This window comes from Spermophilus citellus (assembly GCF_964194105.1).
Source record: "Spermophilus citellus genome assembly, chromosome: 4".
NCBI lineage: Eukaryota > Metazoa > Chordata > Mammalia > Rodentia > Sciuridae > Spermophilus > Spermophilus citellus.
The window spans coordinates 117,509,607-117,521,684 of record NC_138185.1 but is presented as its reverse complement, the minus strand read 5'-3'; the positions used below and the strand labels follow the sequence as shown (position 1 = coordinate 117,521,684).

At 34.6% G+C, this 12,078-nt stretch overlaps 1 protein-coding gene across 1 annotated transcript in view; it reads left to right on the top strand.

Annotated features, from left to right (window-relative positions):
- RAB8B (RAB8B, member RAS oncogene family) overlaps positions 1 to 12,078 on the top strand; it is a 74,297-nt gene extending 62,219 nt beyond the window's left edge. The window contains exons 5-8 of the mRNA XM_081289884.1: positions 237 to 326; positions 1,633 to 1,698; positions 3,860 to 3,910; positions 4,676 to 12,078. Coding sequence (XP_081146010.1) covers positions 237 to 326; positions 1,633 to 1,698; positions 3,860 to 3,910; positions 4,676 to 4,768 — 300 coding nt within the window. The 3' untranslated portion in view covers positions 4,769 to 12,078. The remainder of the gene's footprint in view (positions 1 to 236; positions 327 to 1,632; positions 1,699 to 3,859; positions 3,911 to 4,675) is intronic.

Here is a 12,078-nt window from a genome sequence, read left to right as displayed (position 1 = left end):
AGAATGATGACTGGGAACCTATGGGGAAGGAGTTATAGGCTCTGCAAGGCTCTAAGCTGTAGCATTCCCCTCCTCCCAACTTTAACTCTTCTATGAATCAGGCCTTGTGTTGAATGAAAGATTATTTGTCTTATTATTAAATACATTGATGTGTTTCTGACAGGTTAGGATTTTCCTGTTGAATAGCTGTGATTTTTCTCAGGCTGTTTTTATAGTGTACTATTTTCTTCTTGCAGCATGCCTCTTCAGATGTTGAAAGAATGATCCTTGGTAACAAATGTGATATGAATGACAAAAGACAAGTGTCAAAAGAGAGAGGGGAGAAGGTAAATTTGAATTGAATAAAAGTTGGAATCTACTTACATTAAGTCTTCATTTTCTTAATATTATTTAATTATTGATCTAAGTTTTTAAAATATGTGTTTTAATTCTTTAGAATGGAGTCAGCAACAAAGAGATATAATCCATACTTGAATGGTGTGAATTAGTATTCAGGATCCAACTCCTTATACTGTGTCGTCATGACTCACTCCTAAAGAATTTGCTAATGTTTTCTGGGAGATACAAATTGATCCTTTTTAAGATTTTCTGCAGCTTAGAGTTCAGCCTGTTTCTTCCAGATCTGTGTGAAAAACCCAGTTTTGAAGTTAAAACAATTTGGAGGGGGAAAAAAAGGATAAGTAGAGTTTCAACAATCATTTTCCAGTTTATTTTATTTTCTAAGAATATTCTATCATACACTGGATTTAGGCCATTATGAATAAACTTTTTGTAACTGATCAAGCTATAGATATGTCATTTGTAGGCTTTTTCTGTTTAGTGTCCTATAAAGCAAAAATTTATATTTTGTAGCTTTTTAATTCTATGGCATTTTTTAAATTAACTTAAGAGGTTTCCCTTTTTGAGTCCTGGAATTTTGCTTTATCCTTTTTCTTCAGGGATACATGCAAAATGCATTTTGTTTTTTAATCTGACTGCACACTTTTCCCCTAAAAACATTTACTTAATTTTAGTGTGGTAAATGAACTGGGGAACTCTTTGAGAGTAGATGGAAATATGGAAGAATTCACAATTCTTCTAAATCAATAGTATAAACCAGTTCATTTAAAAATAATTAAAAGTGACTTGGAGGGCTGGGGCTGGGGCTTAGTAGTAGTGCACTTGCCTGACGTGTGTGAGGCATTGGGTTTGATTCTCAGCACCACATATAAATAAATAAACAAACGAATGAATGAATGAATATATGTATGTCTATCAACAACTTGAAAAATAATTTTAAAAAAGTGATTTGGAGAATTGTACCTTTGTAGAAAACATAAAGGATAAATGAATCCCAAGTTAAATGGTAAGAGTGGGAATTCATCTCATAATTGTTCTTGTCTGTATATTAGAGAACCAAAAGTTTAGTAGAACAAAGAGAAATACTGACATTGTGTATTAAATGAAAATTATGCCACATTTACTATTAAGTTAAATTATTAAATTTCAAATAAAATAGAAGAAAGCAAAGAAATTTGAGAACAACAGGAGTTCTGTAATTGATAACCTATTTGGGGGACTTTGAAAAACCTAAAAAATATAAATATGTTCAAGTCACTTTCACTGGATTTAAGGTTTCTGTTTGCCTTTCAGTTAGCAATTGACTATGGGATTAAATTCTTGGAGACCAGTGCAAAATCCAGTACAAATGTAGAAGAGGTAAGAAGAAAATGTTTGGTAATGGCACCAGTGCTTTATGTGCCCACATTCAAGTGATTGATTCTCAAAGCCTTGATGTTTTCTGACCAAGTGAAAAAGCCTTTTGTGAGCATATCTCCATATTGTGCACTGTGATTTTCACATGGTATTTGGGTGGCTGAATTTCTAATGTCCAGACCGCACAAAGATTTTTTTTTTTAAGATTATCAATTAAAATTTACCAAATAGGAAATAGAAGTTCAGTTTAAGTTCAGTGTAATTCTTTGGGAAGCTGGAAATTCTGGATAAGCAGGCCAAGAGGTGTCTTTTGCTCATGTGTCATCATTCATGTCACCTTGTAGTAGCCTGTAGCAGACAAGTTAAATTACTTTCATGTCTGTATTATCCCAAGAGAGAATAAAACTGCTATTTTATTGAACAGATTCCCTTTTTGTACACAGTGAAGTAGGTTAAGCACAATACATTGTAATATTATGACATTAGGTAGAAATAAGATAGTTTGTCAGAGAGTAGCTTTAATGAATTTTTATTAAGTTAGCTGTTGAAGAAAATCACATCTTTTAAAGTCTTCTAAGAATAGGTTTTCTTTACCAAGGGCAGAATTACCAATATTTTCTTTGTTTAAAAAAAATTTTTGGAACTGATCATAAAAATAATACATGTAATATGTGTTAATAAATAATTCACTTAATAATACTGATGTTTGGCCTCCTCAACATTTAATTTCTTAGGTTATTCACTGTCATAACATGAAGGGTAAAACTCAAGACTTAAATGACTTTATTTGCCAGTGGACATTGATCAGAACATTTTTTTTTGTTTTAAATAACACACTCATCTGTTCAAGTTGGCTAATGGGTATTGGGAAACAGGAAGTCTCTACTGATTTATTTATACAAGCATAGTTAAGCAGAAAAATGCTTCCTTCTGCTTGCCACAAAAGGATTTCCCTCTACAAGAAAAGAGGGCAGTCTCTTACCTTAGCTCAGCATGAATGGTAGAAACAGAAAAGCTTGCTCACTGTGATGGCCCTGTAGGATCACTCACACAGGATGATCTCTGTACCCTGGCTTAATGAAGCAGGCCTGGTCTCTTTTAGTGCCTGCACCCTGATCACAGCTATGGCTTAGAGGGAGCATTGAGTTGTGGAAGTATAGAATGAAGAGTTGCTTGAGCTGCTTATTCAGGGCAGGTGTTCTAGAGAAGTTAGCAATTTCCCCAAAGCTTTAAATTAGTGTGGTTAGCCTCATACAAACTAAGATGAGGCCTGGAGCGTAGCTCAGTGACAGAGCTCTTGACTAGCAACTGTGAAGCCCTGGGTTCAATCCTTAGCACCACATATCAAAATAAAGGCACACTCTCCATCTACAACTATTAAAAAAAAAAAAAAAACTAAGATGAGCTTTCTTAGAAACTTACTTATATGTAACCATTGTGACGTTGAGATACTGATCATGAGTATCACTAGTAGTTTTGTTTAATTGGATTGCAAATAATATTTTCCTAAACAGTTTTTGGGGATCAGGAGTGGCTGGAAACAATGAGGCTGACATAGCAGTGCGTTTAGCAGGGGAACAATTGAAGAAACTGTAGGAGATCTTGACTGCAGAAACAAAAAGTGATGACAGGCTTAAAAAATACTTGGTATGGGTCAATAGATAATATAAGTTGATAAGACACAGAAGATTGTACATACTGTTAACAGTCAGAAATTAGAGAGAGAGATTTTTTTCAAAGATAGATATTAGAGCTAGAATACTGCATAATTATTCATTCACTCATTAAACAATAATTAATTGCATCTCCTAGACCAGGCACTGTGACCTGCTCTGGGGAAGGTGGGGGTGCCGCTATCTTTCTTTTTCACTTTGCACATCAGCACATCTGCCTTGTTCTTGATGTACTGAGGAAGCTATTCATAACTTGTATCAGATCTTACATGCAAAAAAATATTTAATGAATGAATGAAAGACAGTTTGAAATGTTTGTGATATAATTGTAAAGAATATGGAACATTAATATGCATACTATGATTACAATTATGCTCTTTTCTCAAAAACTCTAAAGTAATATATTTATAATGAAATACTTTTCAAAAATTCCATTTCTGTTTTGAAACATTATGAATATATAATAATGAAATTTTTTGTTTTACCTTTAGGCATTTTTTACACTTGCACGAGATATAATGACAAAACTCAACAGAAAAATGGTTTGTTATCACTTATAATTTCTATTTCTATTATGTGGATTTTTTAATTTGGCATTTGATGATAAGGATGAGCATGATTATAACATATTCACATTAAGCTCACTTTTTCCTGACTCACATATTCATCTGGTTGGACTTTGATTTCTTTCCATTTCTTTAGGATCCTTATTCCTGCACTGAAGCTGTCTTTAATTGAATTTCGATTGGCATAATGAAAATACTAATGGCACAAATTATATTTTTCCCATAAAATTATCTAGTTCACCTTCATGTGACAGATATTTATATATTATGATTTTGATGTTTGCTTAAATTTGAAACTATCTAAGTGATTAATCATTAAGGAAAGGCTTGGAAGTTTGTTTTAACCATTCCTGAATCTAATTGTACATTTTATATTACCAGCTTTTCTTACATCTAACAGGATTTTCTACACTAGAATCTGAATATTGTTTCTATCACTATCCTTGAAACGTTATATTCCATTGGTTATAATTTCTTTGAATTGGAAATTTGGCTTTCCTACCTGATATATTATTAAAATAGAAGTGCTATCCCAAGAACATTTTTCTCTTTTTATTCACCATTTCCAAAGAAAAAGATGACACTGGAGCTTAACTAGTTCCCTTTCTAATTCAGTTAGTAGAGTACACATTTCACTAGAATGTACATTTCATATAGTATGGTTTATTTTTATTTTTAAGTAATTGGGGGTAAAAACATGAAACTTTCATTTCCTTGGTAACTTTGTCTTCTGTTTTTTAGAATGACAGCAATTCATCAGGGGCAGGTGGACCAGTGAAAATAACAGAAAACCGATCCAAGAAGACCAGTTTCTTCCGTTGTTCGCTGCTTTGATGAACTCTTTCTTTTTGAGAGACTGCAGCATACCTAGAAGGCCCTTTCCTGCTTTTCTGAAAGCACAGGTCACCCGGCCTCAGAGTCACACTGCCCGGCTGCTGCTGAGAGCACCCACTGAACTTAGACCTCCCGACACAGAATGCCAAGTGGATCCAGCCTCGTGGCCTAGCAAAAGAATAGGCTCCTTTTTATTATACATGGAAGCAATGAAGTGGAGACACATGCAGGACCTTGCTGGTTTTTTCTTTCTTTTATTGCCTGTTGCAAAAGCTGCTATCTTTCTTTTTCACTTTGCACATCAGTATTAGCCTTTTCTTATTACTGTACACCTTAGACTCATACTTGCACACTTTTGTGGCATGAAGTTCTAGACAAATTTGGGGTTGTTTAAAATACAACAGAATATTAAGCAGAGGTTGACAGACTAAAATTAAAGGACACTTGGTCTGGTTCACAGGGCCAAATATTGTATTGGTAGTAATTGTTTAAGGGCTTTGATTTGTGATTTTCTTAAATAAGAATCATTAAATTATGATCAAATTTATTTTAGAAAGTCATAAAAATGCCTACTTGTTCATCAGCAGCCACAGTAGCTTTCTTCAGATTGTTAAGATCTTTTGTTTCATTCTTGATCTTTTTGCCAGAGTCTGGATAGCTGAATGAATCACTTTTTAAGTTCATTACCTCTGCCTGATCTTATGGAAACTGCATTTGGAAATCACCATAATCTCATTTTTCCTGGGGTTTGTATTTGCTGTTCTTTCCCATGTTGGACTTATTGTAATTACTTAGTTATCTAAAACTAGTAACAAATTTGACCATTGTTGTCTGATTCTATTTGTGATCTTCTTGAGCTGAGATTTTACATAGGGAGAGAAATGCATAATTTAGGGCTTTATTTTAGCATCTAACTGTGGTTGTGTCACATCAGAATATATATAATATATTTTTTCTTAGGTTTACCCCTTAGCTTACTAGTTAATACCAAATTTCTACCATAATCCCTGTCTGCAAGATTAACTTAGATTTAGATTATAGTTGGCAGAAAGCATACTTATAGGGAGAGAGAAGAACTTGTCAATAGAAATTTAAGAGATAGTTCTTAGTAATGGTGACAATAATGATTTTTGGTTCTATTTTGGGGTTTTTAAAAAGTTAAAATTAATTACACCTAGTGCATCATCTCAGAAAAATTTTGCCTTTTCATTAAGAGAAAATATGATGAAGGCTTCACTTTTAAAACAGTTGTTGAATGTGTAGAACCCAGCTCCATCTGTTAAGGTTCATTGTTATAGAACTTGGTCTAGTTATTTGGACCAAAGCCAACCAAAAGCTTAGTTGCCTTTCTCACCAAACACTGGTACTGGTATTCCTTTTGTAGATGTAGCCATCACATAAGATGGTTTTTAATGTTAACTTATGTGCCAAATTCAGATCATAATGTCATTGTTGCTTTTGTAGCCTTCAGTGTCTTAACACAGGAGGGGATAATAAAGAGGAGACTATGGAATTGAATTCTGTTAATAACTGTTCTTCCTGTTATGCCTATAAAGGCTGCTATAATGCTAGATAGTTAAGAATGGAAACTGGAAATGGAAGTGGATTGGATTGTTTGTTACCACAGAGAATTCTGATTCAAATTAAGATATGTCATTTCTGTGCTTAGACCAGTCAGCCTTTATTCCATGTTTGAAAACTTAGAAATAATTTAGTGGCTTCAAATATGCCAGAGCAATTTTTGGTGATATTCTAAACTTACTGTTGACAAATTTCAGCCTCCTTAGTTGTTTTGTTTGTTGTTAATAGTTACCTGTTAGTGTCCCAGTATAATCAATAAGTCTATGATTGCAAGTTGGTTGTAAGTCTACCATCTTCAAATTTAGATACATTTTTAAAAAGAAAAACAATTTCTTAGAAGCATCTTATATTTACTAATATTCTGAATAAAAGATATTCAAGCAGTTAAGCTTTCTGGATGGTAACAAAATAATTTCTAAAAGGCAAGTGCTATGACACCATGAATGAATGTAATTCTCTTAGTTTTTTACCTCTGACTATTTGGTGTCTTAACACTTTGGTTTCTATCTCAGGGGTTGTCTGCAAACCAAAACTGACATATTCTGTGGTTAGCTTTTATTATTATTTTTTAACAGAATGCTTTGCTTTTGTTGTACTTCTTCATTCTTATTTTGTCTTCTCTGGGTTAATAACTAGTCTCCATGAACTTCCTTTTGAAAGAGCCTGTAAAAGTTAGATGAGCCTATTAGTGCTCTTTGAAGTAGCAGCAAACTGGGAGTATATGCTCTGTTATATAAAAATAAATTGTCCTTGCTATTTTCTTACATTTAGCTTTGCTAAATTGTATATAATTTGAGCTAAGACCATAGGAAACTCACTTTCTGCATGGTAAAATGACCCAATAAATGTTCCACTTTGCTTAATAATGTACATATAGTGCATTATTTTTTCTATTTGTAGATGAATTTAGTAACAGATAATTGTCTATTCCCTGCTGAAACTGAAGAAATCTAGGGGGTTTTTGTTTGTTTGTTTGTTTTTGTTTTGTGAACATATTTGTGGTCTTATGATAAGGTACATAAAGATTTTTGCAGCAGTATTAGTGGTTCAGTGGCTGCACTTTATTATCAATGTGCTAAGTTTGACAATGATTGGACTAGAAGACCTTTTCAAATAGAGCCTGAAGGCATCAGAAAATGAAAATATGCTGTAACTAAGTAGCATGTAAATCAGTTGATTGTAAAATGTTTCACTGGGAACTTATTTTAGCTATATTTTACTTCCAACAAATTATGATAAAATAATCTACCTGTGCATCGGTTAGTAGGTGCTGCAGGGTTTCTTACTATTTACATGAACATTTTTGTGCAGTCTTTGTTATAAAATTTCAGAAGACTTTACTCTTTTCTTTGAAGGACTATTTTTTAATTATACCTCATTTAGCTAACTAGTATTCTAATACCCAGTAGAGAAATGGTGACCCAGCCTTTAAGCATCCAACTTTAGATTACATGTTTTGCTTTGTTTTGAGCTGAAGGTATTCCTAGAAAAAGTAGATGATAGCTTAGTTTAGAATAGAACATACATGTCATATCCAATAATGTTTAAAAAAAGTATTATCACCCTGTGTCCATTAATAAATTTAGCCGTGCAATATAGATACATTTTTGCAAAAGTTTCTAAGTAAGAATTTTTAACTCCATTTTACCAGTTCTGAATGCTGAGAATCTGTATTAAGGCTTATAAGGTTTTCTTATGATCAGGAAGTGATATATTTTAAGCAGGCCCTCTTTTCAAGTGTATGACTTAGATTCCTTTATAAATTTAGTTTTAATCTTTAAAGATGAGCTTCTAAGCCTAAAAATTTTAAGCCACATTTCATTATGTTGGTTTACTTATCTCAAATTTTGAGCACTTGTTTCTGCAATCAGGTTTTTTAGATTTTTTTTTAACATAAAAGACAATCCTTTTTCCTTCTTATATCCAGGGGTGGAGAGGAATGTCTAAAAATGAAATCCCTAATATAGTGGGACCTAGAAAGATAAGGTATGCTAATAAAATTTAAAATTCTAGCAAAATTTTACAGTAAGATTAGTCTTTTTTTAAGACTAGTAAAATTATTAGGGGTCAAGTTCACTATGAAAAAGATTGAAATAAAGTATACAGAAATGAAAATTAGCAAACAGTTACTTTTGGGATATTTTTAGATTTTTGCTTCATTTATTGAAATGTGTGTGCTGTATGCAACTGCATTTCTTATTGCCAAGAACTGATAGAACTTCTTTCATTTTCTTACCTTTTTTAAAAAATGTGAATTTAATCATGATAGTTCATTCCTATGGCCTTACAGATGGTTTTATTTTGCAGTTGATGCTGCAGTCTTTTGAAAAAAAATACCATAAACTGTTTGACTGAAATCATGCCCTTAATGGGATCTATTTTTTCATAGAATTATCCTACTGTATATGTTTAAACATATTTTAATTTTGCTCCAATGGCTTAATGTGAAAAGCTTCTGAAGATAAAGTAGACCTGTCATGTGGTTAATCTTGTTTAAGCCAATTCATTAACTGTGTACTGATACTGATGCTGTGTATGTGTGTGTGTGTGTTTTTCTTTTAATGGGTTTTATTCCAGGTGAACTTTTTTTTATAATAATGTTCATCTAAAAATAAAAACTACATAATGAAAATATTTATGGCTCACTGAAGTGGATTGCACATTTTAAAAATGATTCTGTAAATTTGCTAGTTTTGATATTTTAGCAAATTATATATATCATTGAGTTGCTTAAAGATTTAGAAAAATTGCCAAACCTTCAGCTCATTCTTAATTCAGGATATACTGAAGTCATTCTGTTGTAGAACCTGTAGCTATAAACTGATCATGCTTCCCTTCTTAATCCTTGCAAATTTGTAGAGAATTTGTAACTTCTGTAGTTTTGTTTTCACTGAGAAAAATCACAGTCTGATCATACCAACTGTGTTCTGTCATTTGTTCATGTTTTCATCCCACAACTATTTTAAACCTTCGCTATTTTGTCAAGCTTCCTACTGGTAGGCAGATCTTTTACCTCCCCCTCTCAGAGCAAAGTATCATTTCTCAAAGCACTTAGCCTCCTCTCTCTCCCTGAACTATGGTCCACCTTCATCCCACTCCTTCCTCTTGGTGGCAAAGGGGATCTTTCTTCCCTGGGCTCCTCTTTCTTTCTCTTCTCTTGATTCATCTTCCCAACGTATCCTGCTTTTAAGGGACTAATAGCCCCCTTTTCTTATACTTAAAAAGTCCTAAGCTGTCTTATACCTTTCTTCTCTGCATCTAAATGTCATTGACCAGCCTACTCCATTGCCCCATGCCCTACTATTCTTTTTTCTCATTGGCTTGTTATAGTTAGGCTTTTTCAAATAATTGTCTATATTTACTATCTTCATTTTTTTTTTATTAACCTACTCCAGGTTAGCTGCTGCCCCCACCACTTCACTGATGTCGTGCTTACAACAGCCTAGTTATAGAAGTAGTGGACAATTTTCAGCCCTTGTCTTAGCTAACTTCTCGGCAGCATTTGACTAGTATACCGTTCCCTTCTAAAAATGTTCCCTTCTCGCAGCTTCAGTGATAATATGCTTCTGATCCTCACTCTTCCATCGTAATTTCTTCCTTTTTCATATCTCCTATAAGAAGGCCAAATAATGCCCTCCCTCCCCACAGATGATGTTCATACCCTAATCCCTGGAATCTGTAACTGATATTGTATATAGCAAAAGGTACTTTGAAGATGTGATCAAGTTAAAGATCCTGAGATGTGAGATGACAAGAGATTATCCTGGATGATCTAAGTGGGCCCAGTGTAACCTAGGGGCCATTCTTATAAGAGGGAAACAGGAAATGTCAGAAGATAGTTAAGTGACGATGGAAGCACAGGGATGCAGGGCCATGAGCCAAGGAGCCTGGACAGCCTCTAGGATCTAGAAAAAGTAAGGAAAAGGATTTCCCTGTAAAGCCCAGCCTGTCCCAGTGCCTTGATCTTAGCCTGTAAAACTCATCCTGAACTTAAAATCTCCAGAACTATAATACATTTATGCTGCTTTACTCCACTAAGTTTATGGTCATTCAGCTATAGAGAGTTAATTCAGCTTTAAAATGTGTATTTCTACTGCCAGCCTCTTTTCATAGGCCCAGATGTCTTACTGGACATCTGCCCTTTGATCCACTACAGGTATATCAAACTACATTTCTGAAACTGAAATTCAACTTTATCTTCTATGCTCCATAACAACTCCTAGCAGCAATTCCAATCCTATGAAGAGAGACCTGTTGCTTCTACATGGTAATAAATATTACCATCATCTATCTAGATTCCCAGTTAGTCAGTCTCCAAGTCTTATAGATTCTGAAGATGGTATGGGAGGGGGGACAGTGTCCATCCAGTAAGGCTCCCAACATATAGTAAATGTTTAATAAATTTTGAATCAGTGAACTTTAGTAATCATTAAAAATCAACATGCCACCAAAGTGAGCTAAATATAATTTAGGAACTAAAGGTAATTTAGAAGTATTTTTCTTCACTTTTTAATTTAAAGAAAGGTTTGAAGTAAATCCATAAATGCCTTGTTTAGGGCAGCAAGAAAAAGAGAAGTTTTATTCTGGTATTTAGACTGTTTTAAACTTTGTTAAATACTTCATACTATATTAATCTGTGTTAAATGTCTTATACTATATGTAATTTTTATTAAATACAATTCTTTTTAACACAGAATGCTTTTGCTAAGTATTGACAAACTGAGTAAGCCCTCTCTCCTCCTTCAATCTTTTGTCCTCAAAATTTTGCTTACTTGGGAGGCAAAGGCAGAAGAATTCCAAGTTCAAGGCCAACCTGGATAACTTAGCAAGACCCTGTGTTGAGAGCCACAGCCAAAGGGGCCCCAGCAAACTTCCAGCTGCCAGCAAACTTTCAGCTGCCAGCTGATGATTGGCTCACAGCGGCCCCAGCAAACTTATGGCTGCCAACTGATTGGCTCACCCCAGCTGATGATTGCCTCACAGCAGCCCCAGCAAACTTCTAGCTGCCAACTGATTGGCTCCTCTGCGGTGATGCTCACTGGGCTGTTTCCCTGCCCTTTCAGACCAAGGAGCTGCTCATTGGGGGACTGTTTTTGGCTCTGCCCACACAACCCAGCCAATCAGCCTCAAGAGCAGGAGGGGGGGGGGGAAGGTTGAGATGCTTGTGGGAAGCCGGTGGTGGCAGTTGGGTTCTGAGGGTTTTCCTGAAGAGCTGTGTGGTGCACTGTGTGTGTTCTAAAAATAAAGTTTGTTTCCTTTGACAAGTGGCTCCTGAATTGTGCCCAGCCAGACTGTGGCAACCCTGCTTCAATAGAATAAAATAAGTGCATTAAAAGGACTGGGAAGGTAGCTCAGTGATAGAACACATTGCCTAGCAATGCATGAGATCCTGAATTCCACCCTCAGTGCTGGAAAAAAAGATAGGTTTTCCAATATTAACTCCAGGGATATATGAGACTGCTCCCCATAAATAAACAAAATAATTTTGTTATGCTTTGGGTCTTAAATGTCCTCCAAAATCTCATGTATTGAAGGCTTGGTCTCCAAATGATGGTGTTATTGAAAGATGGTGAGTTCTTTAGGAAGTAGGGCCTGGTGAAAGGAGTTTGGTTGTTGTGGGTGTGCCCTTCAAGGGGATAGTAAATTCAGCCTCAGCTTGCAAGTAGTAGTACTCATTACTGACTTTTTTTTAAGGTGATGCAAGAGACAGAAACCCTAAGAAAGAAGGT